A 12668-nucleotide genomic window follows, 5' to 3' on the forward strand; every position below is an offset into this window, starting at 1 on the left:
TCCTTGTAGTTTTTCTTTTCTTCTTCACACTTGAGTTTTTTTTTCTCATGAACTAATAACAAATACCTTAAAAAAAAAAAAATGGACCCACACCATGCCGGGCCAACTTCTTAAGAAACAGAAATCCAGACTTATTTTATGCTGGTTGGTAAATGACAAATTAGGCATTGTGCTGTAGCAAATGCCAGCCACTTAAAACTCCAGGGTTCAAAATGGGATTTTCCAAGGATTCTCACTTATAGATTACCTAAAGGAACCATTTTAAGATGGACAAGGCAAGAGATTTGTCCAAAGACTTTAGGAGACATCGCAAGACAGAATTAAATAATTTGTGAATTTTAACTATCAAAGACAAGAGGTGTAATCCTGATCTTTCATACCTACCTGAGTAGGTATGCTCAGCTACCTGAGAAAAAGACAGATCTTCCAGGAAGTTCATAGACCTATTAAAAATGTATTTTTGACGAGCCTTTCCATGCACTTGTAAGGCGTATGGCAGTAGGAAGCTTTCTAACAACAGAGAAGATCAGTATCTGGATTCTTGTCTGCAACTGTTAAGGTTTCAGAAGATAGCATGGACCAAGACAGCCGTAACACCTTAGCCTTTTTTTCCAACCCTTTTATTTACTTGGAGATTCCCTTTACTTTACTCGTGAACATCTGTATGAATATCAGGTACACTCACTATATGGATAAGAACAAAGTTAACATTACTACTTGCTGTTTCTTTTTGGTTAGCAATTATTGAAGTCTCCCTTATCAAAATTGTCCTGCAATTTTGGACACTTCTGTATTCTAGGGTAAAGAAGGGTTAGCAGCCATGAAATTGAAATGCAAGAATGGCACTGAGGTTGTGGCTCAGACATTATATAATAATTTGGTCTCAGTATAAAACTTTGTATCCAGCTTCAAATTATACACTTGATTGACTTTGGTAAAATTCTTTTCTTAAAAATTATAACTGAGCCAGGACCACATTCTTGGCCTTCTTAAATTCACTAAGCGTTGATTGATTTCGGCACATTATTTAACTGCAGATTAAAACAGACCAGTTCGATTGCATTTGAGAGTTGCGTTTTGTAGTTTATTCAGTTTAAATACTTTTCTTCCCTTTGTATTTTTCTTTAACCATTAGACTTTTAAAGCTGTTACTGGATTGGCAACAAATAAGAATTCAAATTAGCAATATGGGCCTAGGACCTTTCTCAAACTGACAAGCGAGCTAGTAGCTCTTCCATGGAAATTTATAACCCTTGTGCTCTTGAGCACAGTCCAGTCATTCAGTGCAAACCTGTCAATCTGCTTCTTCCACTTGAAATGCATCTTTATACACTTCTTGAGGCTTTTATTTTTTTTACAGCAGGGTGGTACCATCACAGTCAAAGACTGAAGACAACCAAAAATGCAAGAACACCAAATGAAGAGATAACAAGCACAACACTTCACTTCGAAGCTTCAATGCCATACAGCAGTTAACCTGCAGTTTCCGTTCCTTCATTTTCCCAGGCTTTGGGACTTTTTTCTCAAAAACAAACAAACAAACAAACAAAGCCACCAAAGTTCTGGAGAGCAGTGTTTGTATTGCAGTACATATATAAACAGAATTTGTGATACCTGTTTTGTACAAAAATTAATTTACCTGAAAAGTTTTTTCCAATGATTTCTTTCCATATTCTAATTCAGGTGAAAATGAGATTATTGTCCAATCTAGTTTATCTTTATATAATTACGAATTGGGACTGCTATAATGTAAATATGTTTGGCAGGAAACATTATCATAACAATCAGAACAAAGAAATGCAAAATATATGTTGAAGAAAAATGCTCTAGACATCACCATTATGAAAATTTCCTCCCTAAATACGAATCATTTCCCAGAGGCAGGAACACATACTTAATTTAAGTGCAAGGAGACTTTGCAATCTATAAGAAACAGCAAGTTGTAATTTATATTTAAGTGATGTTACAATTATCAAGCCATAATAGAGAGAAGCAGCAAGATACACATGGGAAGACAATTTCTAACCATGATACATCACACAGAGGAAACATAAATTTAAGGGGATTAGAACAGGAATTGGTCAATTATTTGGTTCCAATTAAATACAATTAAATACTAAAATTAACACTTACAAAGTAACTTTTCTTATAGTACATTTATATTAATGTAGCCTTTTCCCTAGTTTATTCTGATCCCATTAGCCTAGATTTAGTTTCTCTGTGAGGGAATACGCTGCCAAGTTGTAACTCTGCCAATTAAAAAGTCTGCCAAGACCTAACTCATTACCCCACATTTTCCTTAAGAAAGAAAAAAAGGACATCATGACCAATATGCCTAAAATTGATGCCATTAGCTGTGACTTAGTTTTCAGTGGTATATGCAACAAGGCCACCTAGGTACTTGTCTGCTTCACTGCTTTGAAATAGGGCAGTGAACTAAATCAAGATCTGTCATGAGCAGTTGTTGAGGATTCACCTGGCTGGGAAACTGGCCAACACCTATTCCTGATTTGAAAGAACATTTCCTTCTTTCTTCTTCTCCCTAAACCAGATCGTTATTCATATTTAAGTGGGTTATCTGTATACTTGGTTCAATCTTAAATCCAGAGTTTTCATTTTGAATGGAAAGAAAAAACACAACAGGATTTGTACCCAAAAGCAAGAGAACCACTGCTGCAAAAAATTTAGGTCAGATTTTCCTAACGGGGGCTTCTGCTGCAGTAAGAACTTAAGTTGATGTATTCTGGCACTCCATCTACACATTCTCCATTTGTTTTGCACATGCTGCTCATGAGTTTCCAAAGAGCACCTTTTTGTAAGGCTGTGTCATAACTAGATTAACTTATCTAAGATAAGGAAAACACGACAAAAATGTGTCACTGACACCTGGACCAACTTACTGATCTGCTTTCCAAACTCCAAAATTTCCAATTTTGACCAATGCTATTGAGTGGGTAGTGCAGGAGTAGCACAGAACAGGTAAGGAGAAGGTTCCTAAGCTAGCACTACTGAAGCTACAGTTACTAATGAAAACACCAACTCAGACTGTTCACAGTTATCAGTGGTGCTTCATGGACAACTGATCTAATATTTCCCCCCCCCAATTGATAAGACAATTTTCATGCAAGATTTTAAGGTAGTAACTGAGGTAGTAACTGACAGTGGACACAAAAACAGCAAAAAAGAAGAAAACTGGTAATACCTTAAGCAGCCTAAAGATTACTAACTACTCTATAAATAGCTCAGGCCAAAATTCTGGCTCCATCTTCACTCTCATCCTCTTACTAAAAAGTAGTTTCATAACAGTATTAAAAACATTCATTGTATTTTATTCCCTTCAGGATTTAAAGCGAAAGAAAAATAAAACAACAGTGACCCAATATACTCAAGATGTACTTTATGAGACTGGTAATAGATGCCTTGGGCAGCTGCAGTTCTTCAGCCTTTGGCCTTATGCCGCACAACACACCCAAGGCATATATTAATGGCCCCATAAAAACATACCCTGTAATGACTTGCTGCTTAAATAAACATACTTGTCTTTCTCTTTCCTCCTCCGAATATTGGATGCAGCAGAACTCCACCAGTCTTCAGTTCGTACGCCACTATTTGATCTAACTCCTAAAAAGTACAACATACGTAAGTGAGAATAATTTTGGAAAGTAGAGAAATTAGTTGAAAACATGAAAGCTTGTAACATCATTGTTCAAGCCATACCTCATAAAGAAACTTTTTTTTTTTTTTTTTTTTTTTTTTTTTTTTTACAAATGCAAAGTAGTATTTTAAAATCAGAGATCTTCCTCAGCATGGCAAGCAATAACAAAATAGTAGAAATTAGCAATTAATACATGTACTTGTTCTGGGTCTGGATAGGGGGTCAACACACAACAATATTTAACTATAACATACCTAAAGAATATTATTGCTCACTGAGTAAGTTTCCTCTGACTGATGGAAGTGTTCACCACTTACGTGCAGTGCAAAGTAATACTGGCTATACCAGCGCAGTAGACTGCAATGTATAAAAGCTCACCTCACCCTGAAGTACATCCAAGGCAGACAGAAGCAGGCTCTGTGTCTGAATTTGTGTGCTGCTGTGCCCATGTTAACAAGCACACTTCAAGGCAGGATGTTTGCGTGGGCTCGCTATCATCCAACAGTCAGCATGGCTTTTGGATCGAATCGGGTCGGTTTTAGCACAGGGAGAGTGTCTGACTGCAACCCGATGTTAGGCACAGAGTTCCCAAGTGCTGACATTTTGGCATGTATTGATTTGTATCAACTGGCACCCTTATGACAGCAGCACCTCTCAGTTCTCCATGGAAGCACTTAACCCACAGGGAAAGAACGTGAGCAACTTATACTCAGAAACACACCAACATGCAGCACTGGACTTTAAGACATCCAGTTCTGTTGTTCTCTATAGCACAACGCAGGGCTGGGATAAATGTCTTAGATAAGGATGGCTTATGGGGTTCCTGTGTGAGGAAGGGACATAAATGAAGCCCATGGGGCTAGGACTCCAATTTGGAAAAGAGGGACAGTAAGAAAATGTGATAAGAGGAGGAAAATCTTTCTACGAATGAGTGTCACTGACAAAGAATGGGGACTCACTGCCGTTATGGCTAATGAGTCCCTGTCTCACAGCATTACATTTAGAAATGTAAGCTATAGACAGAACTTTCTTTTTCAAGATAGGTGACTCTCAATGGAAAACAAAAATCTTAATGGAAATAAGAAAATGTCACCATGGACATCAAAAGCTTATTATAAAGCTAGGACTTAAACAAGGCTAAAGATACCTGATCCACTACTACTCCAAGCTAACACCAGAGCCCTTCTGAGGTATAGGAAAAGGCCATCACAGTATAGCAACATTAATTCACCAAACAGACCTCCTCGTGAATCCCATATTCTACTGTGAGTGCTAAAAAAGAAGTACTCTTCCTTTTGACCTTTTCTGTCTTTGAGCAGAAATCAAAAGAAAAATAGGAAAACTAACTGCAGAGAGAGACAATGAAAATTATTATTGGTAAGCCAGTCATGGAAACATATTTTGGTTAATATGCTTGGTGTTTCTCCTTGCAGCAAGTAGTGAAAATATTTTAGCTCTAAGTTTTGTTACAATTTCTTTAGATTGTAACGCAAAACTATGTTACATTCTATTTTCATAATGCATCTTTGATGTGAAAAGATTTAGAAAATGCTACTGTTATTACCTGTTTAATCCAATGGCGATATTCATTAACACCAAAGGTTTTTTTCATCCAAAGGCCATAAATATAACCAGAGATTCCCTTCAGCACCCATTCATCTGACCTATAATAAGAAAGCAGCAGGAATTATGGCACTTCAGAAGGCATTTTGTAAGGGATGGCATTTTTGACCAGCTCAAAAAAGCCACAAGTTTCATCAAGTTATATAACTTCTCTAAGTCAATAGAGATCTGATGAGCTGTGAACCAATTTATGTAACTTGGCATCTGGTTGGGACCGATAAAACTGAAGAGCCAGTGAAAACTGAACTTGTACCACAGAAGCCCAGATTAAAACATAAAAGCAAAGTATTTCAGCTGAAATAGAAACAATTAAATGGTAGAAGTGGATAGATACTAAAGTAAAACAATTGTTAATCTACACGATTAGCATGACTATCTTAATTTCTTGATAACCATATCAATGCAATGGAGAACATGTGGAGAGCAAGTGGACAAAGTACGTATCTCACAATTTGGTGGACACTCATTTAATTACCTCTTTAAATACCTCTTTAAAGGAGAGAAAAACAGGGGGAAAAAACAGAACATGAACATGAGCTAGAAAATGAAGCTTAAAAATGACAGGTAGTTCATTTGATGAGGAAGGTGAACAGAAGGACACAAAATGGAGTCAAGAGACAAAACTGTCTTAACCATGGTTACATGGTAATGTATGATGCTTATTACCAGTAATAAGCATCAGAGCAAGAGAAATTCTACTAGTATAAGCATCAATTAACTTTATTTTTTTATTTTTAAGAAGCCAAGAATACTCTGGAACATACGCTTTTACCACAAAAAAGTAGTAAGCCCCTTGTGCCTGAAATATAAAGTGTATGCAAAAGACTTCAAAATAAATACTGATCAGAATTACATGAGACAACTGTGGGCGACCTTCTGAGGGATGGAGTTACAGGGAGTTTACCAACCCAGTGAATTTGTCCCTTTGGCACTACATCTGTATTCCCCTCTCCTGTGCTTCTCCATTACTTATTACTTCTCTGCCCAACAAGTACTTCCTATACAGGTTACATTTCTTCATCCAGAGTATCTGAGAAATTCACTGATGATACAAGAGTCTCCTCTATAAATTTACAGGTGGCATAGCACACTATGACAGTCAGTAACAACAACCTCTAAGAGAAGACAAGTTCAACCACTACAGTCTTTTGAACCTATATCTCATATTCCCCTTTCAAATAATAATAATTAAAAAAAAAAAAAAAAAACACAACGAAAACCCCACATCCTCTTGGATTTTCATTTATTAAGCTGGCTTTATTGCTCTTCCTTTTATTCTACAGCTACTTTTTCACTTATTCTGCTAAAATACAACATGCAAATTAAAAGTTTAGTTTCCTAATTTTTCCCCATTTTCTAGAGAGTACAAAAGTAAAGTACTTACCAGGACATTCTGGATATAAAACATCCAAAAAACTGCTGGGCCAGGGCCTGTGCTAAGCATCTCCTCGTCAGTGGAGTTTCATCTATAATCATTGCGCTGTGCAAGAGATTTGTGCTGGACCGCCATAAAAAGAGTAACACAATATAAGCACAAGCTCAGAAACAAAAAAAAAAAAAAAAAAAACAACTACAGCAAAACAAAGACCTTATTTTAAGAGCCAAAACAAATAATTCTTTGACTAGCTTTCCAAGGACATATCAAGATCCTTATTTAATAACCTTTATCTAGACAGATCTCTTGCTATTTGCATGCATATACACAACTTTTTCTGTAGAGTCAAAGTAATTGAGCTGGTGAAACTCTTTATGGTTCACAGTACCTTCTCTCAGCTGAAGGAAAACAGAACATTATCAAACGTCTGCACTTAGGTCAATCTCAAATATTTCATGCATGGAATTCAGAAAGAAAACCTCTGCCAATTTAAGATTCAAATCCAACATCCTTATAATACATGTAATTGGAAATGGTGTTAAAAGCCTGTAATGTCAACAAAATCCAGCTTTTTCAAACTAGGGAGCCCAAAACTCAAGCTATAAAAACAAAAAGAGCACCAAATATTTCTCAACAGTCTTGGACCTACAGTTTCTAAGCTTGTGGATTTAGAAAGTGTAATTTTCTCAAATACTAACCTGAAAATACTCATGGATGCATATGCAGCTACTTCAACATATGCTTCATCAATAAAAACAGTCTTGAAGCAGGAGTACGGATAGCGGCAGGTAAGAATCTCCTCGTAAAATTCAAATACCTCATGAAGGTATGATGTGGTATGTTTGAGCAATGGGAGTAGTTGTGGTAAGCAAAAGTGAGTCACCTACAAAGGAAAAAATTTGGTATGGGATTGATGAATATGTTCATAATGAACTTGATATTTATGTAACAAAAAAATACAGCTGCCACAAATCAGACAACAGTATTTTCAAGCTGTGATAATTGATGTGATGACTGATTTTTTTTTTGTTTTTAAACAGCTATTATCTGTCACAAATGAGCATTTCCCACCAGTAAAATTTAACAGAATGCCACGACTGACGACAAAAATCTAATGTTTGCCTTTGGATCAAATAAAGCATAACTATTTCCGAATATTTTCCTATTATGCTTTCAAAAGGGGAGTCTTTATGCCAGCCTGGTAACTTACCAAGTCCATCCCTACCCAATCTGAAACTACAGCTGTAAATTTCAGTCACTGGACTTCAGCATTATGGCAATGATCTGGTACGAATGAAAACCTTGTGTCCAACTCAGTTCAGAAGACTATTTAACTGTGTAGAATTCATTTTCATCTACTGTCAACAGGATGGATTTAAACCTATTTTGAGATGTATGTTGTTATCAACGTCAACTAAATCAGCCCCATGAATTCAGGAATTATTCATTCAAAGGCTTTACTTTGGAAAAATTTAAATACAGGCATTGCTAGACAAGTTTTACTATGTAACTGTATGAACAGAGACAGTATCTAGACATAACTGTATTTGATCAATATGCACAGGTATCAACATAAAAATAGTAACTAGCTCTTTACAAAACAAGAAGACCTCACTGAAGACAATTACCTCATGCATGTATGGATCAACAAGTATTTCAAAAGGTCCTATGGCCAAGGAGATGTTAGAAGCTGCAGTTGGAATAGCCAGCATGTAATGAAAAGTCTTCTTTCTCATATCGTGGGTATATACAGTTTCCACCAAATCTCCGTTTGAAACAGCCACCATTGCAGCATCCACAGTATACTCAAGTTTCCAGGTACACAGCTCAGAATATGAATCCACACAAGGAAACCAAAACCTAGGGAAATCAGGGTGGGGGAAAAATGGTTAACAATTATGTTTCTATTGCACAGATAATTTTTCTCTCAGGTTCCAAACTACATCCTCAAACACTGTGAATGCTGACATACTCCCACTACATGGCAGTATTACTAACTTTACAGAGCACTGCAAATTTCCTTGCCACTACCTCCTGCTGAGCTATAATGACTAGAAATCCTAATTACTACTAATCATTAGATGCCTTTTCACACTGGTGAACTCCCTTCAAGAACAAATTAAGTTTTTGAACGTTCAACATTACAAGAACTCAGGGAAACTCTATTTTCTACACTTTGAGATTAAATAGGAAATATAGCCTAGCATTCAGTGTTCTTACCTTGTAGAATTTTGATAACCACATGAAAAGACATGAGCACCTCTTTCTGCCATGCTGCCCTCCATGTTAGGTACCACAAAATGAAGACCTCCTTTTGGCTGGTCCAGAGAAAAATTTATATGCACCTTTAGGACTTTTAACTCTGTAGCACCAAGACAGAAATGAGAGTAAATATATAACTTTCATGAAAGTTATTTTAGAATAATGATTCAGTTTTAGACTATTGGTCTTTCGAGTTGATGTTTACTTCATTCTCATGGGCGTACAGGTTCACTTTACAGAGCACAAAAGACAACCTTACAAAACTGAGACCTCTTAGGCTTAGCTTACAGAATTTGAATTTATAAGAATTTGTATTACTTGATAAAAATGGCAATTGGAGTTACACTTAATCTCCCTATTCCTGGATAATGAAGAATCTTTATACACTTATTACACCCTTAGCATGATCTCATTTGTACCTTGCTGAAATAATTCTTTACAAAAACTGCACGTAACAGGCACATTCTTAAAAGACATGTTATTGCCATTTGCAGTTTCTTAAAACTTCTCAGTATTGTTAAAGCTTTTCCTGTAACTGAAGTGTCCTTGCTTTAGTTTAGTTCCACAGAAATCTTACCTATGAATAGATTGGCAAGAAAAGAAATTCAAGCATATGGTGAAATTTAGCCAACAAGTCTCACCATATTTTGACATTCAAGCTTGGGAAAGAAAAAATAAACCTGTTTGAATATTTTTCCCTTCTAGGCTTGCAAGTGACACAACAGGAACTTAAACATAAACTAAAGTAACAAAAGTGTCTTTCCTGGTAAGATATAACTGACAACACTGCACGATGCAGCTTTGTGACAGTTGATTTTTCCTCCATATTCCCACAAATCAACAGGAGAAATAGATAAAAACCACAACAGAAAATGAATATAAGAAACTAATTGGAGAGTGACTTATTATAACAGTTGTTCCAGTATGCCAGATTATAAAGTTGATCCCTTGTCACTATGGAATCAATCTTAAAAGAACATTCTTGAAAGTGAGATGGGAAAAAGTAACACAGCTTTATAAACAACATGTAAGCAGACAAATCCTTGTAAATTATTTTCTTTGCTGACTCATGTATATTGTAAGCAGCTTTAAATGGTTATAATTTAGCACCCAATTTACTCCATTATACCCACATCCCCATGTATACTTTTGGGCTCATGACCACCCCAGTTTGTTTGTAAAGGGTGTTGCAACTATTTCTCCATACTACCAAGAAGCATGAAGGTATTTTTCAGCCTTCAGATGGAAAGATGTATGAGGAAAAAGAAAACAGTAATCACCATCTCATAAAATAATGTAATGCTATTTCTATTTATTTAAATCTACTATCCTTCTATGGAAACTCATAGCTAACAGTTCTGTGGCATCTTAAAGTTCAGCTTTCGCTGTATGGTCTCTTTACTTTACCGTCAACATGTTTCCACAACTCCGAGGGAACCTTAATGCAGAGTTCACCGTTTCCAGCATCTGGGTCCACAGCACTGACTGCGGCAGCATAGGCATTGGAAAAATAGTTGAGGTTCCTCCTGTCAGAAATAGCCATTTAATTCTTAAAGTATACGCTGAGCTACAGAAAACCCCACAACTTTTAAAGTGATATGATTTCTATACGCAATTTCACGGTGCATGTTTAACTAAGTATTTTGTTCTGTTTTTAAAGGAGAAGGGGGTAAAAGGAAAAGCACCTTTTAGCCCCCAGAAACAATTTTTAAGAAGTTACAGTCATTCATTTATTTAGGATGCAGACACAAACTTCTGTAGTCAGGATGCAGCTCGTTAAGTGACTATTCGCTCTTAAATGACTGCACATCTCATTCCAAAGTAATACCATTACCTCAGTTGTGACTTCGAACTGTTTTCTACTGAAATGAGCAGGAAAATGCACGTGTCCACTTCTGCAGCTGATAAAAGCAGAATGCTATCTTATTATTATTCAGTATTATTACATTCAGATACTGGAAGATTCACCATCAAGCTCAGAAATAACCTCGCTTTTTTATCTTTATGCAAGCGCTTTCATAGTTTTTCAGAATGGATTTTTAAACTCCATAAAACATGGGCATGACATCTATCTTAACTCCAATCCTCTAGTAAACAGTTCTTCAAAAATTTGATTTCTACCCCAGGAGAAAGTGTTTCAGTTACTCATCACCTTTCCTTTCAGAAGAATCCTGAGCATTTAGCTGTGTACCACAGGAGAAAACAGCAACTGCGAGGGCAGAGCTACAATCAAGTGTAACGCTATCTGCGGCACTGCTGCACCACAATGGAGTGAATTAACTTGTGGCTGTGGGCTCCATCCTTCCATGGAATCTGAAGTCCACGCAGAGCAGACATGATCTCATTTCAGGATTTTACTTTCTTTCATCTAACCACTCTCTGTTCACCACCCACAGAGAGAACAGCGTTCAACCCAAATTATGTTACCTTACTTGGAAGAGTAAGGGGTAATTAACTAAGCCAGGATCATCCTGCAAGGCTAGGTAAGTCAAATGCCATGCTTATATTCCCAGCCTTCCCCATCTGAAAAATGTAGCTAAGTACTGAAATATATTGAGAACATATTTTCATGCAATTCTTGATCTTTGGCAATCATAGCGCACACATTCCCTGGCACCACTACCAGGACTGGGAATGTCAGGAACACTAAACTTGTCTACTTTGCTTGGAAGCTGCTGAAAATAGGACATTAATAGTAAATGGGAGCATGCTAACAGAGAAACACCCAAATCCCAAGTTTTAATACATAGCCATGATTTCTTTTTTCATAGCTGAAGTGCACCTAAAGATAGGGTATAAGACAATGTAACACCAACAAGTTCTAAAAACACAAGGTTGAACTTGCTGTAGCTTTGAGTATGGTTCCAGAACAATTCAAACCAGATGAAACTCAAGCTGACGCTCTGTCTCCCCATCTTTGCCACTCATTCCTGTTCCCTCCCTCATTAAGGATACTACAGTTCATCTGACCCTGAAGTGATGCAACTCGAAGTGCTAAACAGGGAAAAAAAAGTCATTTTTGGCAGTCCACTTTGGGTTGGTCTAGCTCCCTGATTTGATATACTGAGGGCTCAGAGGAGTCCTCATGCTGAGGCACAGGACACTGGCAGGGACATCAGAACCACCCCAAACGATGCGGCTTTAAGCTGACTTTTAACAGCATCCTAGGAAGGCAAACAATTATCATTGGAAAAAAAGTCTTTAAAAACACTGTATGACTGAAAACTATCTTAGCAATTAAAAAGAACTAGCAACAGAAAACATCAGTAACATTTCTGTTAGATTCTCCAGTCTCAAAGTTTTTCATTTCAATGTAAACTGGTTCTACGGGACTCCTTTTCTAATATATCTGTAAGAATTTTTTCCAAGTTTAAGTCTTGTGATGAACTTGTGGTTATATTTTAAACATCAATGGGTTCATAGACAGGAAAAGGTTATGATTTTATGACACAAAAGGTAGACTCCACAGGGCTTAACATTTAATGGGAAATGGTCTACTCTGATATTTCTATTTTCGTGAAGTGTTCCAGTTCAAAGGGGTGATTCATTGTAAAAGGAATCCATTAAAGACTCAGTACCACGAATTAATCTTTTCATAGGTAAAACTATTCTCAACAAACCGCATGTGGCCATTTTAACAAAAACAGAGCACAAGCCAAAAGTTACAGTCCAAGAAATAAACGTAAGTTTTCCTAGTTGTAAGCACAGATCAACAATGAAAAACTAATATGCATTCATGTTTTTTCCTGGTAG

At 36.7% G+C, this 12668-nt stretch overlaps 1 protein-coding gene across 1 annotated transcript in view; it reads right to left on the minus strand.

Annotated features, from left to right (window-relative positions):
• Positions 1-12668, minus strand: part of TAF2 (TATA-box binding protein associated factor 2) — a 56997-nt gene that overhangs the window by 37504 nt on the left and 6825 nt on the right. The window contains 8 exon segments of the mRNA XM_084509553.1: positions 3537-3549; positions 3552-3621; positions 5220-5319; positions 6663-6776; positions 7352-7536; positions 8282-8513; positions 8874-9015; positions 10323-10441. Of these exon segments, the coding sequence (XP_084365679.1) occupies positions 3537-3549; positions 3552-3621; positions 5220-5319; positions 6663-6776; positions 7352-7536; positions 8282-8513; positions 8874-9015; positions 10323-10441 (975 nt within the window).

This window comes from Aythya ferina, assembly GCF_964211825.1.
Source record: "Aythya ferina genome assembly, chromosome: 2".
Taxonomy (NCBI): Eukaryota; Metazoa; Chordata; class Aves; order Anseriformes; family Anatidae; genus Aythya; species Aythya ferina.